The 19,365-nt window shown below is 37.3% G+C and overlaps 1 protein-coding gene across 8 annotated transcripts in view; it reads left to right on the top strand.

The window, feature by feature from the left end:
- Positions 1 to 19,365, top strand: part of DMD (dystrophin) — a 2,262,230-nt gene that overhangs the window by 1,014,131 nt on the left and 1,228,734 nt on the right. For all 8 annotated transcript variants that reach the window (XM_023633802.2, XM_070257261.1, XM_070257256.1 and 5 more), the window contains 2 exons: positions 12,842 to 13,012; positions 18,869 to 19,051. In XM_023633802.2, the coding sequence (XP_023489570.2) occupies positions 12,842 to 13,012; positions 18,869 to 19,051 (354 nt within the window). The remainder of the gene's footprint in view (positions 1 to 12,841; positions 13,013 to 18,868; positions 19,052 to 19,365) is intronic.

Below are 19,365 nucleotides of genomic sequence, written 5' to 3'. Positions count from 1 at the left end.
TTGACCTAAAGCAGCAATTACTTTTCAATACACCAATACCTCTTTTGAAGTTAACGAGAGGTTTCATTTCATGTGTATTAGAGGCAGTCAGTCTTTCATTATTTCTAAGTAACCTTTCAAAGTTGAAAAGAAATCATGCCAAGAGGCAAAAACTAAATTTGGAACAGAAGAGAATTTAGAAAAGTAAAAGTCTGGGCAAGTCACCCAGCTAATACCATCACTGACAAATGCTCAGCAGTTCTATTAATTCACAGATGGGACAGCCCTGGGTCAGTTAGCTTGTGTTCTTCTCTTGGAGTACGCCAGTACTGAAAAGAATACTCAGGAAAAAATATTATTTGGATAATAGATTATACCATTGATGTTTTCCTGGAAGGCCAGTATGAAAGATATTTGTTTGTTGAATGTTTTTTTATGGATCAATTGAAAGAACACCACCAATTAATTTAGAACAAGGGAGAAAACAACAGCAAAAAATACATGTATAAAGTCAACAACATTGCTGAAACCTCAATGTTTTTGTTAGGGAAGTATAATTTTTAAAGCATCTCTATTCTTAAAATGTTTTTGCTTAAAAGCTTATGTCTGCTATAAAATGTACCAAGGATGTTTTGTTCAAGAAAAGTGTTGTAAACACATTAGCCTGCTGCATAACAAAAATTCCACAGATCCCAGCCACACTCTCATCCCACCCTAGAAGATTTCACATCTCTCTAGTTCTCCTTGGAATGTCACACTGCCCATGCTCCAGCTTTATCACCAAGTGCCCTAGGTTTTGAAAGGAAGGAACCATGCACTCAAGAAGAGAAGGAAGACAATGTAGTAAAAGCAAGGAAGCCAAGTTTCATTGTTGGGACCAATTCAGGGCTCCAGAGAAAAGAAGGGAAATGAAGTGTAAATCTATGCATTGTAGAAACATCTATACACAAAATGAGGATGTGTTGTTCTTTCTTGGGTTAAAGATAACTCCTCATTTGTTTGTAGATGCCAGAGTCTGGAAAAAGACACATAATTAGGAACAAAATTGTACAAATGCCTGATATACTTGAAGATACTTTGAGATCCCATGATCTGATTTTGTAGATATAAAATGGTTGAGAGTATCTTAAATTCTAAAAGTTATGTAGCCAAATAAAAATTATCAAGCTTCGAGCTATTTCTAAAATAAACAATGGTCATTATTAAAAATAACCCACAAATTAGTGAACCATACTCAAAAGAAAGAAGGGAGAAAGGGAGGGAGGGAGGGAAGGAGTTTCATAATTATATACACTTTACATTGTTGTATATTTATTAAATCAATCATATACATGTAAAAACAATTTAGAGAAACACTTTTACCTTTTCTTCCTTACTTGAGTATTTATTTAAATATATAATTATTAAGCATTTTGTATCAGATATAAGTAGGGAATAAAATAAACATAGTATCTATCCTCATGGAAGGTACAGTTTAGTAGAGAAGATAGAAAGTGAGTTAACACAATATCACACAAATGCCTAATTTTACTGTTGATACATGCCCTGAAGTAAGCAATCAGAATGCTCTCAATGAGAGTAACAGGAGCGGGAAACCTATTTTTTTTTTTTTACTTTTTATTAAGATTATTATAGTTTACAACCTTGTGAAATTTCAGTTGTACATTATTCTTTGTCAGTTGTGTTGTAGGTGCACCACTTCACCCTTTGTGCCCACCCCCCAACCCCCCTTTCCCCTGGTAACCACCAATCAGTTCTCTTTGTCTACATGTTTAAGTTCCACCTATGAGTGGAGTCATACAGAGTTCGTCTTTCTCTATCTGGCTTATTTCACTTAACATAATACCCTCAAGGTCCATCCATGTTGTTGTAAATGGGATGATTTTATCCTTTTTTATGGCTGGGTAGTATTCCATTGTATATATATACCATATCGTCTTTATCCAATCATCAGTTGAGGGGCACTTAGGTTGCTTCCATGTCTTGGCTGTTGTAAATAATGCTGTGATGAACATAGGGGTGCATAGGACTTTTGGAATTGCTGATATCAATCTCTTTGGATAGATACCCAGTAGTGGGATGGCTGGGTCATACAGTAGTTCTATTTTTCATTTTTTGAGAAATCTCCATAGTGGCTGCACCAGTTTGCATTCCCACCAGCAGTGTATGAGGGTTCCTTTTTCTCTGCAACCTCTCCAACATTTGCCACTTTTTGTTTTGGGAAATGTATTTTTTATTGGGTAGTCTGTAAAGTCTTTTCTGAAGAGGTGAAATTAAAGCTGATGCCTTGTTAGTGAGAAGAGCCTGACACTTAGATGCGTGGACTGGGAAATTCTGGATAGAAAATGAAGTAGGAGAAACTTCTGTGGCAGTAGAGGGCTGAGCATGTTTCAGGAACTCAAGGGAAGCCACTCACTGGAAGTGGAGCAGCATGAGCCAGGCTAAAACAGGTGAGAAATAAGTGTCAAGAACTGTCTTATAAGTCACAGTGAGGATTTGGTATGTATGTCAAGTACACTGGGAATCTATTGGACTTTTAGGCATAGAAGTGGCATCATCTAAAGTGATTGTTTAAAAGTTTGCTATATAGTCACGTTATATGAAGAATAGACCAAAGAGGCACAAGTGGAAGCATGTAGGACATGTAGGAATTGTAGTTGTCCAGGTAGGAAATAATACTGGCAAAGAACGGGGGGATTATTAGTGGAGATTGAGAGATGTGAAGAAATCTGAAATATATAATCCTCTTGTGACATCATATTTTGTTCCTGTCCAAACCTCTCCCAATATTTCCAAGTTCTTCCATAGAGATGCAGCTGGTTTGAACACTTGTTGCTTTGTCTCACTGCTGTTTATTCTTATGTATATTTTCCCATTATACAGCAGTTAACACAAGGCGGGGATATGTTATTTTGGGCAAAACTGTACCCAAGTGCTTGTGTGACTCAAACTTTGCTGAAACTCTATCCTCCGTGACTAGTCTCCAGCGAGCTTCTCTCTCTCAGTGTGGTCAACGTTATGTTTATATAACATAGTCTTATTTTTCTTGTTTCTGCCAACCAATTAGACAAGTTTTTTCTTGTTATATTTTTGATCAGGGCTTCCACATTCACATCCATCCATGACCATTATTCCTATTCTAACATGACCCATGCCTTTCTTCATTTAATAAAATTTGAGTAGAAATGACAGTACTTTCTGAAGAGGAGTACTTGCTAAAAGTCCAGAGGAAGCGGGAGGGAGGAATCAAAGTGTATTCAGAGTTTTCTGTTTTGAGCAACAGTGTTGGCCACGGTGCCTTTAACTGAAGAAGGAAAGACTGGGGCTAAGGGAGGAACAAAATTGACTAACTTAGTAGAGTGATCAATACTTCCATTTTGGTCATGTTAATAAGCAGTCAGAGATGCATCTGGAATTCAAGTGGGACATTTGAACTGGGCATGTTAACGATGTGTACAAAAATAAAGATAACATTTATGTAAGATAACTCATATCTCACAATGAAAGGATTTCCCAGACCCACTCCTCCAAAATGCTTGGCCAAATTGCATAAAATAAAAGTTCTTATGGATGGAGAAGAATTTCTTATACATGGAGAGGCAAACATAGTGTGTGAGACCAGGAGCTCTGGAACCAGATTGCCTGGGTTTAGATCTTTCCCCTAACTGTATACTACCTGTGTAATCCTGGAAAAGTTGCTTAATCTCTCTGTGCTTCAGTTTCCCAATGTTTACAATGTGATCATATTAATACCTACTTCGTAAGAATTTTATAACAATAATTAAATCAGTTAATCTCTATAAGGCATGCAGACCAGTACCTAGCAAAGAGTAACTGCTATGGGCATACTTCTTAAGTAAAATAAATGGAGATGAAATAGACATAAACCTCCATATATAAAAGTATAAAGTGTGTATAATTTCTAAATAAATTAAGCATGATTATATATTTTCATTAATAGTGGCTATAAATTTATGATAAATCATTATCAAGAAACACTGGCTCTAGAAATCAGGTGGATATCATTCTGGCAACTTGAAGATCATTGTCTTTCCCTCATTCAATACATCTTTCGCATGCGGTCATCTACAGACTCCTGGATCACCCTGCCTTTTATTCCTTAAGTATTTTAACAACTGACTCACTGTCACTCCTGACGTGATTCTTGGTGATTTCAATATCTTCCTAGATGGTTCTTGCAGTTCGTGAGCCCTAAGTTTCTTGATACCTCCTCCAGTGATTCTGTCTTCCACCCTACCTCAGCCACTCTCTCCCAGCCTCATCACCTAAACATTGTCGTTACCAGTAACTTCTCCATATTTTGAACCTCAAGCTTCCATTGTGCAGCCACCAGCAACTTCCTTTCCAGTTCATTACCCTAGTAATTCAACCCCGAAATTCTTCCATCCTAATGGTATGCATAACCAGTGATCTTACCACTTCTCATCGGAGAAGCTTTTCATTTTCCCTCTGTAACTTCTTACTCATGGTAGGTTTTATGATCTATCATTAAAATTACCCCTTATACTTGCCCTCAACTCCCTTGTCCTCTCCTCTCTTGCTGCATCTTACCCATGTGACAACACTAAACTTGGTCAAACTCACTTTTCTACTGATGCTGTGCACTGGGGAGGATGAACATGGCTGGAGGAAAACACATATCATGCTGACTAGTCTCATTTTGAAATCATCACCACAAACCTCAAGTAGCCCCTTGGCGCTGCCTGGTAATCTTACTACATTTTTCAAATCCATTCAAAGTCCCACTCTTCTAGGTAACTATTTCACAGATTTCTTTCTGCAGACCTGTAACAGTTCTTCTTCCCTCCTTACTCTATGGCAATTAACTAGCTTCCTGTTTCACTAATAAATTAGAAACAAGAAGGGAAGTTGTATATACTCCCACTGACCTGCATTAGTTCACAGACTCTGCTTTCCCTCTGTTGACGTGCATGACCTGTCTGTGCTCCTGTGTAAGGCCAGTCTTTCCACTTATATCTTGGATCCCATCCCCTTTTGTCTGCAGAGAGATGTTATGCCAGCTATTGAACATCCCCCTACCTCTTACATCAACAATATATTTCTTCCCTCTATGGGATCATTCCAATCAGCAAAGAATTATGCTGTAATATCTCCTATCATTAAAAAAGATCCTCCTTTCGCCTCACATTCCCTCCAGTCACCTCTCCATTTCCATTCCCCTCTACAGAAACCCTTTTCTCCCAATTCCACTCTCCCCATTCCACTCTCCCCATTCTCTCTTAAATGCTCCCTAATCAAGTTTTCATCCTCACCACTCCACTGAAGCAGTTTTTGTCATGGTCACCAGTGAATTCGTATCATTAAATGCAATGTTTAGTCTTTATTCAGTTGGCTTCTGTATGAATATTCTTTCTTTCTTCTCTCTTAGTCTGCCTTCTATTTTTATGACCATTATCAATAACCTTGGTGGTTCCTTTGCCTTGACTTCTAAACTTTGAATTGTTCCAGGGCTCAGTCTTTCGACTTTCTCTCTTCTTTATCACCCCTCACTTCCTGGGTGAACTCATCCAACTTCATGGCTTTAATGTTATCTGTAAGTTGTTACTCCCACAATTTTTGTTACAATCTGGACCTTTTCCTGAATCCCAGACCTGCATACCTGTTTTACAACTCAACACCTCTAAATGGATGAGTAATAGACATATTAAATCTAACAAGCCCCCCAAAATTCCTGATATACCCTCCAAACTGCTATCCTAATAGTCTTCCTGGCATGACAAATGACAACTCCATTCTTCCACTAATCCAAGCCAAAGCTCTTGATATCTTCTTGTCTCCTTGTGCCATTGTGAAAGCTATGGGATCCAGCACCATATGCCAAGGGACCTAGGGGGAGTCTCACCCACCTGTGAATCACATAGTAGGTGTCCAGACCTCGGTCCTAGCTGTGGACCCTGCAGTGGCCTTGAACTAGCTCCAGCCCTTCATCCATGGTCAAGTATCCCCTGGAGAGCACTGATTTAGTAAGTCACCCACGGATGAGAGAGCCTATGTGGAAGTCTAGGAGTCCAGTGTAGAAGATCCAGCACACTGTTGGAACAAAAAAAATCTGAGACTGGATGCATTGGAGAGGGTAAGATTTAGCTTTACCTGCGTCACCCCTCCCCCAAGGGGCATAGTTCAGTGCCAAGAGAACACTTCTCAGCTCATGATTTTTCCTACGGGGAAAAGTGAGATCAAACAGTTGAGCACCTGGCTTCCCCAGATGTGCAGGATCCTGACAAAGAGGCCCATTTCTCTCTCACTTCATCCATAGTACTGAGTTGTGAGTTACACTACAGAGGGGTGGTGAGCAGCTGGGAGAATAGCAGCTAGGGCTTGGAACAAATGTGTTAAAAGTACATGAATCTTAGTTACCATATCACTGCTCCATGAGGAGGCCCACCCAGTGGCTGCTAGGGTCACTCTGCCTATTGATACCCCCCCACTGGTCCATGGGTACCTCCAGCACACCACACACCCAAACCCACTCCCACACCTCCCACACACACACCATATGGCCAGTTCCGTGTTCACACTCCTGATGAAAGCAGGAACAAGTTTTTGCAGGCAGCTAGTGAGCGTGCACAGAAAGCTGGTCTGAATCTGCAAGCCTGGGAGAGACCACAAACCTGAGCATATAGCACCACACTTAGGAAAGCAAAAGGGAGGCTGTCACTACCCAACCTGGTGCTTTGCAGGATCAAGAGAAGGTATGCAAGCTTAAGAATTCTGCCACGAGAGGGAGCAAGAAGTGTGGAACAGTCATATCCATAGAAGGTCTCAGAAAGCCTGAGAATCCCTAGAACGGCTTACACAAGGTACTTCTCCCCTGAAGTCAGTCAGTAAAGACTGGAGGAGGTGACTGCTGCTGCAAATGCAAAGATAGCAATGCAAGACTTCAGGGAAAGTGAAAATCAAAGAATCATGACACCACCAAAGGATCATCATAATTTTCTGGTAAGCAACCTCAAGATCTTAGATATCCACAATTTACCTGATAAAGACTTCCTGTCTGATAAAAATAGCTGTTTTAAGGAAGCTCAATGAGCTATAAGAAAAGAAAAAAGGATTCTTTGATGAAATTGGGAAAACAATACATGAACAAAATGAGAAGTTTGAAAAAGAAAAATCATAATAAAATGAAACATTCTGGAACTGAAGAATACAAGGAAAGAAATGAAAAATATGCTAACGAGCATCAACAGTAGAATAGATCATGTGAAGAAAAAAAAATCCATGAAGTAGAAGACAGGACCTTTGAGATTATCCAGTCAGAGGAGAATGAAGAAGAAAGAGTAAAAATAATCGATGTGCACTATGGAATACCATCAAGAGAAGCAATTTGTGAGTTATTGGTGTCCCAGAAGGAGATGAGAAGGAAAAGTGTGCAGAAGTCTTATTTAAAGAAATAATGACTGAGAACTTCTCAAATCTGGAATGAGATTTCGCAATCCAAGTTCATGAAGCTCACAGGGCACCAAACAAATTAAACTCAAAAATATCTTCTCCAAGACACATTAAAACAGTCAAAAATCAAAGACAGAGAGAATTTTAAAGGCAGCAACAGAAAGGAAGCTTGTCACCTAAAATGGAACCCCCATAAGACTTTGAGTGAATTTCTCAGCAGAAACCTTAACAGGCCAGGAGAGAGTGGGATGATATATTTAAAGTGCTGAAAGGGAAAAAAAAGGCCAACTAAGAATACTCTATCCAGCAAAGTTGTCCTTCGAAAAAAGTGGAGATAAAAACTTTACTAGACAAAAGCTGAGGGAGTTCATCACCACTAGACTTCCTTACAAGAAATTCTGAAAGGAATTCTTCAAGCTGAAATGAAAGGACATTAATCAGTAATACAAAAACATATGAAAATATACTACATAGTGTGATATACTTCATTAATGAAAGATAAAAATCACGATCATCTCAATATATGTTTAAAAAGCATTTGACAAAACTCAACATCCTCTCATCATAAAAACTCTCGACAAATTTGTTGCGGAAGGAATGTACCTCAACATGACAGAAGCCATATATGACCAGCCCACAGTTAGCATCATACTCAATAGTGAAACGTAGAAAGCTTTTCCTCTAAGATCAGGAACAAGACAAGGGGGCCCACTATGACCACTCCTCTTCAAGATAGTACTGGAAGTCCTAGCCAGAGCAAAAGAAAAAGAAGTAAAAGCCATCCAAGTCAGAAAGGAAGAAGTAAAATTGTCTCTGTTTGCAGGTAATATGATCTTATATATAGGAAATCTTAAAGACTTCACCGAAAAACTGTTAGAATGAAAAAATTCAGTAGAGTTTCAGAATACAAAATCAATGTTCAGAACCATATAGAAAACAGTTGCGATTCTATACGGTAACAATGAGCTATGTGTAAAAGAAAGAAAACAATCCCATTTACAGTAGTATCAAAAACAAAGAGTTAGAAATAAGATTAACCAAGGAGGTGAAAGATTCGTACACTGAAAACTGTAAGACTTTGATGAAAGAAATTGATGACAATACAAATAAGTAGAAAGATATCCTTTGTTCATGGATCAGAAGAATTAATATTGTTAAAATGTTCATATGCCCCAAAGCCATCTATAGATTCAGAGTAATCCCTATCAAAGTTCCAATGGCATTTATCACAGAAATATGAAAAACAATCCTAAAATTCACACACAACCTCCACAAACTTCAAATAGCCAAAACAATCCTAAGAAAGGAGAACAAAGCTAGAGGCATCACACTTCTGATTTCAAGCTCTATTACAAAGCTGCAGTAATACAAACAGTATGGTACTGTAATAAAAATAGACACATAGACCAATGGAAGGGAATTGAGAGCCCAGAAATAAACCCTTATATATACAGACAACTAATATTTGACAAGGGAGTCAAGGATATTCAATGGAAAAAGGATAGCCTCTTAAATAAATGATTTTTGGAAAACTGGATAAACATAGAAGAGTGAAATTGGACCCCTATCTTACACCACAAAAATTAACTCAAAATGCATTAAAGACTTAAACATAACACCTGAAACCATAAAACTCCAAGAAGAAAGCAGAGGGAAAAACCTTCTTGACATTGGTCTTGGCAACAAGTTTTTAGATATGACACCAAAAGCACAAGCAACAAAAGAAAAATAAATAAATGGAATGACATCAAACTAAAGAGCTTTTGTACATCGAAAGAAACAATCAACAAAATTAAAAGACAACCTACAGAATGGAAGAAAGTGTAAACCATATATAAGATAAGGAGTTAATATCTAAAAAATATAAGGAACTCATGCAACTCAATAGCAAAAAACACAAACAGTCTGAATAAAAAATGGGCAGAGGATCTGAATTGACATTTTTCCAAAGAAGACATACAAATGGCCAACAGGTATATGAAAAGATGCTCAACATCACTAATCCTCAGGGAAATGCAAATCAAAGCCACAGTGAGAGCTAGCCCTGATGGCCTAGCGGTTAAAGTTCAGCCACTCTGCTTTGGCAGGCTGGGTTTGGTTCCTAGGCACACAACCACACCACTCATCTGTCAGTAGCCATGTTGTGGCAATGGCTAATGTAGAATAACCGGAAGAACTTAGAATTATACAGAACTATGTACTGGGACTTTGAGGGGGTGAGGGTGGGGGTGGAAGATTGGCAACAGATGTTAACTTAGGGCAAATCTTCCCCTGAAAAAAAAGAGGCACATGATCTTTCACCTATTAGAATGGTTATCATCAAAAAAGACAGATAACAAGTGCTTGTGAGGATGTGGAGAAATGGGAACCCTTGTGCACTGTTGACAGGGATGTATATCCACTATGGAAACAGTATGGAGGTTCCTCAAAATATTAAAGCTAGAGCTACCTTGTGCTCCAGCAATCCCAACTCTAGCTATATTTCCAATGGAAATTAAATCAGGATCTCAAAGACGTGTCTGCCCTCCCATATTCACTGTAGCATTATTCACAGTAGCCAAGATAAGGAAACAACCTAAGTGTCTGTCAATGGATGAATGGGTAAAGTAAGTATGGTATATATACAATAGAGTATTTTCAGCAATGACACAGAAGTAAATCCTGCAATTTGCAACAGTCTGGAAGGAACTTGAGGGCTTTATGCAAAGTGAAGTTAGAGAAAGACAAATACTGTATAATCTCACTTATATGTGGAACCTAAAAAAGCTGAACTCAGAGAGAGTAGAATAGTGGTTGCCAGGGTTTGGTGGGTGGAGAAGATGAAGAGATGTCAGTCAAATGACAGAAATTTCCAGTTATATGATGAATAAGTTCTTGGGGTCTAAATTACAGCATGATGACTATAGTTGACAATAGTGTACTATGTGCTTGAAAGTTGTTAAGAGAGTAGATCTTAAATTTCTCGCAACAAAAAGAAAAATGGTAATTATGTGAGGTGATAAAAGCATTAACTAATCCTATTGTGGTAATTGTTTCACACTATATTCGTGTATCAAATCATCATGTTGTACACCTTAAACTCCCACAATGTTATATGTCATTTATATCTCAACAAGCAGAGGGGAAAAAGGAAAGTGGAGTGGGGAGGGGCAGTTATGATTCTTAGATTTACAAATTCTAGGACAGGAAACATGAAGAACTTTCTATTTTATCTATGAGGTTGAGGCAATGTAATCTGAAACTGTGGGGGTAGATTGGGCAATTTAAGGCTAGAATGTTGGCATCACTAATGTGATAAAGATGAGGAAAAATTGTCAGTTTAATCTAAACCTTGTCACAGAAATCCTTCTAAAATATGAAATCACAAAAAGTTTCTCTGTCTCTCTGATCAGTTGTAGAGCTGTGGAATGTTAAATTTGGAATAGACTATGGAAATCATCTGGTCCAACTGTTAGGTTAGTTATGAAGCTGAGATAAAGAGAAATGAAGTGATATTTCCAGATTCACTCAGCTTGCTAGTGATTGAGTCCAAGTATCCTGATTCCAAAGCTGGTGTTCTTTTGAATACACTCGTGCTGTCACCTCAGAATGACTTCCTGCCTTTCTTTCCTCAAAAACCAAATCACTCCTGATCCTTTCTTCTGGTTTAGTTTTAGAGCATGCAATATTTGTTTTACTACAAGTCATTGGCTAAGTTCTGTTAGTCGCTCTAACATTGTTGTCGCTTTGCTAACTACCTCAAAAGATTATAGCAGAGCATCTGAGTAGAAATTTAGCAGCGTATTTACTTAGGCTTATTATAGGCTCAGTGACAATGCAAAATAATCTTTATACCTTAACTAGTATAATTGTTAGACATATTTTAGCTGTATCAGAGTGAAACATTTATTTACATTTCAATAGAGCAGGTACTACATTTGCCTAGGAGAATAAAGAACTTAATATAGTTTTAATTTAACTATATTAGGCTTAAGATGATTGTGAAGTTAAAGATGATTGGAAAATTAACATGATAGTTCTGCACATATTTAGTGTTTGGTAAAATACCATGAAAACTTCATTATACTAAAACTATGCGTTATATATTAAGACTTTATAATTACAACTCTGTTACTTAAAAGATAAAACTCTACTCAGTCCCAGGAGAAGAATAACATCATTTGATTAGAGTTACTTTTGAAGGTAAATGAGAGGCACTATGTATATAATCATTCTAATACAAAATTGAGATTTTCCTTCAGTGTGGTACAACAGGGTACTTTTTAACAAGCCATTAGCATGCATGATTTTCTTTTGGGTATTTTAAGTTTTGCTATCTTTCTGGTTGATATCTAATAAATTCTATTGTAAGAAGTTAGTATTTCAGAAATGCATGAGGCTTTAAAAAGTACAAATCTATTATCACATACATGGTTTTGCAACTTGCTTTTTAAACTTAAAATTATATACTGAACAACTTTCACTTCAGTACGGATGTATTGGTGCTACATGGTAGCTCATTGTGTGTGTATGTCTGTGTATATTACAATTTATTTAACTAATTATTTAAGTAATCTTCCATGAAAACACATTTGGGTTTGTTTCCAGTATGTTGCTGTCTTCAAAGTTGAATTGAGCAGTGTACATGCAACTTTGTACACTTTGTTTTGTATGATTCATTCTTCAAAGTGGAATAGTTGACTCAGAATTATGAATGTGACAAATTTTAATACATTTTGCCAATTTACTGTCCAAAAGGTTGTACTATGTTGGATATTTCCCTCAACAGGTATGAAAACCTTTGTTTGCCCACATTCCTGCCCAGACTGGGCGTTTTCACTAATTATTTTTTGCCCGTCTTACATTTGAAAATGCATTAATTCATATTAATTTATAATCACTTAATTATAAGTGATGCTGAGCATCCTTCCACATTTTAGTTTTCTTTCTGTGAATTACATGACTATGTCCGTTATCCATTTTCTATTTTTTCTTTCAGATTTTTGAGTTTTCTGTAGGTATATCGTTATTAAGTTTCTAGAATATTTGAAATTGTAAAACAGTATCAGAGAGCACAAAGAATTTCTATTTCTGTGTGTGCCAATAAATTTACTTTTCCAATGGAAACGTCCTATGAAAAAAATTGTCTTTCTCTATTCTCTATTTGCAGAAAAGCATTACCACACACAGCAGCTGAATTATAGTCATAGGGGAATCTGTTCATTTTATTAAGGATGCCACGTAAAGGGCTATATCCTGTTTTAGCACTTATGTGAAATTGTGTACCCAATCGCCAGGAGTTATTTTCCTCATTTATATAAGCTTTTTACTTCTTGCTTCATCTTTTTTATCTAAGCTTTCTATTATTTACTGACTGCTCTATAATAATACGGTGATGATGTTTTGTGACTTTCAATATTCATGCTTTGTTTGTTGGTTTGTTTTATGGAAGGTCTATGCCAGGAAGGAAGCCTTAAAGGGAGGTTTGGATAAAACTGTAAGCCTTCAGAAGGATCTATCGGAGATGCATGAGTGGATGACGCAAGCTGAAGAAGAATACCTAGAGAGAGATTTTGAATATAAAACCCCGGATGAATTACAGAAAGCAGTTGAAGAGATGAAGGTAACATAAACCAAATAAAACAAAGCAAATAAAGAAAAAAAGAAAGATGTAACCTTGTTTTGTGATTCTGCACAATCTGCTCTTTTCTTGGTTTAGGAGTAGAGGTTGATTCTTAATTTAGCTTCAAGTTTGATATACATTAGGTAGAATCCTTAAACATTTTATTTATTAATTTCAATGGCTTGTCAAAATATAAGTATTGACAATCACAATTTGGAAGACTTTTCTCTTGAAATTATATAGTATTAAGGGATTGGACTCGACTACTCACATTAGCTGCTTCTAGCTGATGCAAATTCAAATTGAAAATGTGTCAAAGTATCATTGAAATGACAGTTGCAGATGTAGTCAACAGGCTGTGTTACTATGATGGTTTAAAGAGTTTTCTTAGAATTTGGAAGTACTAACTATCTTAACTGATGACCTTTAATATGGATAAAAAGGACTGAGTTTACATGCACTTCTCTTGAAACGATAGGACAAAAAAATAATAACATTGATTTAGAACCACAGAAACTGCTATGTAGCAAGGATTTAAGGTGAGGCTTGGAATTGAATCTACACAATGGCGTTTCAGTATGGCCTTGGGCAACTCAGTACTCACTGTAACCCTCTATTTTATCACGTGTAAATCATCTCATTTCCTAACTTGAAAGTATGAACTGAGGATTGAAACTTACATGTAAGTAAATTGCCTAGCTCAGAGTGGGTACTCAATGATTTGCAGCTATAATGACAATTATATTTATGTCCTAGCAATAGCACATAATCTAACCATATTGGCCTTTGTAGTATATTAATATATGTTTGTTTGTTTCGAGGCCTCATGACAGAGCAAAATCATTTTGGAGCTAGACACTTGGGTTTGAAACCTGCTTTGGCTCCTTGTAAACTGTGTAACCTTGAGCAAATTAAAAAGATCCACTGAGCTTTGATTCCCTCATTTGTGAAATGAGTACCAAATTACCTGCTTTTCAGAAGGATGAAACATGAAAGTCCTAACGCTATGCATTGTACAATGTAGATGCCCAAAACTAGATAATTATTATTACCATTATTATTAGCATTGATGTTGCATGGTAAGAAATTAATTACATGTACTTTATTATATAATTTATATGGTCATTCAATGAAATTTATTACAATTAATAGCAGAAAATACATATTAAAACACATGAAGAAGATTGTATTTGGATAAACAATAATAGTTTCTAGCGTATTAAAAACTACAAAATCATTCTCTGGGCCTGACCTGGTGGCTTGGTGGTTAAGTTTGCACACTGCAGTTTGGCAGCCCAGGGCTTGCGGTCTCGGATCCTGGATGTGGACCTACACACCGCTCATCAAGCCATGCTGTGGTGGCATCCCAAATACAAAATCGAAGAGGATTGGCAGCAGATGTTGGCTCAGGGCCAATCTTTCTCACACCACCCCACAAAAAAAACAGAACTATAAAATCATTCTAATCTAATAATACTATATATTACTCATTCATTCGTCAACAAATATTTATTGCATACTTACAATGTGCCAAACACCCTTCTAGACACTGAATATAGTGTGGTGAACAAGACATAAAAGCTACCTGACTCTTGGAATTTACAATCTAGTAGGGGAGGGCAGGCAGTGAATGGAGAAATAAACTCATTTGAGATCATGATAATTTGCCTAAAAAATAAACCAGGATTGTGAAATAAAGATAATTATATTTCAGGTGGGAGTTGGGGGTGGGTGGGATGCTATTTTTAGAAAGGGTTGACTCATAGGGCATTTGTAAGGAATTATATTTAGTCTGAGATATGAAGCCAGACTTAAAGAAATCATATGGAAGCACATTTCAATCAGAGGGAAGAGCTCCAGCGAAGTCCCTAAGGCTAACTGGGAAGAGAAAGAGGCCTGCCTCCCTGAAGAGAGTAAAAGGGAGTAAATGACATGGGATGATTTTGAGGGGTGGATATATATCTGTTATTACAAGAGTCTTGTAGTATACTGAGGAGTTTTCATTCTAAGTGAAATGACAAAGCCATTGTAAAGTTTCAAACAAGGGAATATAATAGTCTAAATTTGACTGTGGGGAGGTCACCATTAGGACAATTATGTCCTTATAGAATGTGAGAGCTAGAAGGTGCTTTGGAAGCAGAATAGCCCACACTTCTCTCTCTGTTAATGAGAAAACTGAAATCCCCAAATAGGTCAAACAATTTAGTCATAGTCACAGGCTTTATCTGTGGTAGAACCAACAAGATTGAATATATTCCATGGCATCCCATCCTGTCCCATCTCGTCCCAGCCCCAGCCCCTTCTGTTCTAGTCTATTCTGTTCTGTGAATAGCGCCTCAGATCCCTACGTAGATATTCAGCACTCAGCTTGTGTTCAGCTGCTCTGTTTTGCCCAGTTCCTTTGTTTGCATCTGGCCCTCTTCCCTCTCTCCTTGAACAGTTTGCCTATCTGGCTAACCACCCAGTCAGATCCCTTCTTCTTTTCCAGGGCTGGAGAGCAGACTGTCTCAAATTTTAAAATTTTGTAAACAGTCCTTGAAATGAGTGGCCCAACCAGTTAGTCCACATTGATTTGCAGGTTTAAATAACCGATCTAGCTACAAAATTGGTGTAGTACTGGGTAATATTGAAAAGAGGAAGAGCTCAGGCAGCCCCTGGCAATAACAGTGAAGGGAGTTGGCAAGAAGGTTCCATTTCTTGTGTTTTCTGCCTGCTGGTCAAGGTAATCTCTTTGGATCTGTTTCACTCTTTAGGGGGTAGTGATAGTACCCTGTCCAGGCTTCCACCTGTGCTCATATTGAGAGCAAATTTATCATTATTGCCAGAAGAGATTGACAGACCTACTTTGACATCTCTCCCTGATTTACTCAGAGAAACAGTAGAGACCTCCTTCTGTTTCTTTACTTTTCTCTCCTGTGTTTTACTTGAAAATGATAATGTTGTTTTGATGACTTTTCCCCCCTGTAAACAAAACTTTTCAATTAACATAAAAGAGCCTAGGGGAGGGTTTGATAAGCAACACCTGACTTCAAAATTCTTTTGGAAGTCTGCAATGACTGTACACTTTATATTAAACCCTTTTAAACAAATTCTGGAATTTCAGTTTTAACTGTTTTCTTCTTTCTTTCTTTTTTTAATTTTTTACACTATTGTAACTCTAGTCCTAGTGCTTACGAGAACTTCTGTAAATGTATTTGCTATTCTCCTTGTCTGGGTGATAGACTAGAGCAGTGATTCTCACAATTGAGTGAGCAGCAGAATCACCTGGAGGACTTGTTAAAACAGACTTCAGATCCGCACCCCAGGATTTCTGATTCAATGAGTCTGGGGTGGGGCCTGAGATTTTTCCTTTCTAAAATGTTTCCAGGTCACGCCAAGGGACAGGTTCCAAAATGGTTCTAAGGAACCATACTTTGAGAACCACTGGTTTGAGATATTGACAATGAAAGGTGTCTGAGCATATGATGGTTAGATTCATGAATATAAGGGGAGCAAAAGCTCCCTTTCTGGTTCTCCTATTTCTGATGAGGATTATGTCTAAACTATACCAGTCATTTACTTTTCTATCTTTCCCCACAGTGGAGAAATTCATCATGATCTCCTTTTCTCTGAATCTTTCTCAACGTTTAAGCCTTTTTTCTTAAAAAGAATTTATGAAATCCTAAAGATCAAGGAAAGAAGTGTTCCTCATTCTGTGGTTTTTGCTAGTTGCATAAATTAAATGTAATTTCATTCCTTGGCTCCACTACAACATGCTCCTTCTTCATCTCACGGAGGATTTGAGATGGGCTCAATAGAAACTATGAGAAAGCAAAGAAATAACTCCCAGGATTATCTATTTAAACTCTCTGAACCTCAGTTTTCTGATGTATAATATCGAGATAACGAAACACATCTTACAAGGTTTTACTAAAGAGCCAACGAAGTAGCACATACAACATGTCTGTCATAGCACATAGCAGAATATACTAAGTGATTAATGGTTATCAAAGTTGTTTGTAAGGCTAAAATTGTGATAGCCAAAATACGATTTGTGTAGAAATGAATCCCATGCTCAGTGACGTCAAAAAACAGATTTATTTAGAATTTTGAACTAAAAATCTCAATCAATTAAATTAAAATCAGTGAAGGCAATCATCTAATAGTCAAAACAACTTGTGTTTTCCATCATATTGTATACTCTTAAGGCATTATGGGACTAAATGCAAAAGCATAGGGTGACTGCATTGAAAAATATAAAGGTATTTCATAGCTGACCTTGTCCATTTCCTGCCCATATCCTCTTTCGGTCACTACTACATTGCATGTAGGCCCAACTTCCACCTGCGAGAACCTTCATTTCTTTACTTGAGGGCTACCTGTGGCCACTGAATCCCACTTTCCCCATCTGTGTGTCCAGCTTCATGTATTAGGAAATTAACATCCCCCCCACAGCCTTCAACCAATGATGGGAGGTGGTGTATAAATATCACAGTGCCTTTACCCCTGAGTGGGATCACCCTGAGGCATGTATTTCCCAGAGCTCGCTCTCAGGATTAAACTCCAGTCACCACAGTGGTTGCTGGTTAATTAATAAGTATACCCTTGTAATTTCTCCTCCCTTTTCTGTCTCCATTATCAGTATTTCCTTCGCATCGCACATAAACGACTTATGCTTGAAAGCTCATCCTCAGGGTTGGCCTTTGGAGTAATCCAAATGAAAGTTGTGTGTGTGTTTGTGTGTGTATTTCTAACATGCATGTACACATTGGAAATTGTTAAGGAGTATAAATACCCTCCAACCAAAGACCGACAACAACACTCTTGTAGTTTATTACTTTTGCTAATGAGGGAGAATACACACCTCAGGGAACTGTAGTTTGTGTAAGAGCATATTAGAAAGAACGTTTTGTAGGATTTGGGTTTGTGTTAAATGATTTAAGGGAGGGTTTAAGGGCTTTGCTCTCGATTGCATGTTCTCAGCAAGTGGGAGTGACTCTATGATTGGGTATCTTAATGAATTTTTCCTAGAAGGAGGTAAGACTAGAGTAAGGCTGAAAGTGTAATTGATAAAGAAGTAATGGTAACTCATGTTAACCAGGATATGGGTGTGTTTGGTGTTTTGTGGTTTGGACAATATTTAGGTTTTTGTATTCTAACGTGATTATGGATTATGGAGTGGTATTGCTGTCATGATCCACACTGGTAACAAAGTAGCGTTGTCTGTTGTTGATATTCTGTGAAACAGCTTCTTTTCAACAGGAGAAGACCAAGGCATAGCAGTAAATGCCAGGCCAGCCCCTCATGTCAGGGCCTGCTGTTCATTTTCTCTCTATCTTATGTGTTGTTTTCTCAGTTATTGAACACAACTTTCTTTTATAAAAATATGGTTCTGAATATAGCATTAAGAAGACTTTTCTATATTATCTTTTGATTTAAATAATGATATTGTACTGATTTCAGTATTACTCATCCGAGGAATTTGTGATTTAAATTCTAGACTATGAGATATTTTTGAACCTAGTTAGTATTGAAATATTCATTTCTCGCTTGTTTCATATATATATGTGTGTGTGTATATGTGTGTATATATATATATATATATATATATCCACAAATACATGCATACCCATATACTGACTACTTTTCAAACTATTCTAATTAAAGATCTATTACATTCTGATTATAAAGTTTTCCTTCAAGTTTCCAATTTTAACTAAACCTAAATTTATGGAAGTGATTGGGGTCAGTATCGGGTTTATTTTTATTAAACTCATTCTAACAGAGATGTGAGGAAGAAAGTATATGACATATAGGAATGCATCTTGGAAGTAAAGTCATTGCCTTGCTACTAAGAGAGTCTTCTTTATTTTTCAGAGAGCTAAAGAGGAGGCCCAGCAAAAAGAAGCAAAAGTGAAGCTCCTTACGGAGTCCGTAAATAGTGTCATAGCTCAAGCGCCTCCTACAGCGCAAGAGGCCTTAAAAAAGGAACTCGACACTCTAACCACCAACTACCAGTGGCTCTGCACCAGGCTGAATGGGAAATGCAAGACTTTGGAAGTCAGTGCTTTTCTTGATCTTTAGCAGTTATATGTCAATTTCTGGTTGTATGTGAAGCATAGGGATTAAACACATGGACTCTGGTGTAAATCCACTTAGGCTTGAATTCCTCCTTCAGGCACTTACAAGTTTGTGACTTTAGGCCAGTTGCTTAACATGTATAAACCTGTTTCCTGTCTGTAAAATGAACATAAAAATAGTACCTATTTCACAGTCTGTTGAGAGAATTAAATGAGATATTCTGTTTAAAGTACTGAGCCTCAATAACTGTGAGCTGCTCTCATTCTAATTCATATCATTACCATTATTCGTAT

Source organism: Equus caballus, chromosome X (genome assembly GCF_041296265.1).
Source record: "Equus caballus isolate H_3958 breed thoroughbred chromosome X, TB-T2T, whole genome shotgun sequence".
Taxonomy (NCBI): Eukaryota; Metazoa; Chordata; class Mammalia; order Perissodactyla; family Equidae; genus Equus; species Equus caballus.
Note: the sequence above shows the minus strand (reverse complement) of the source record. Positions and strands in the feature narration are given on the sequence as shown.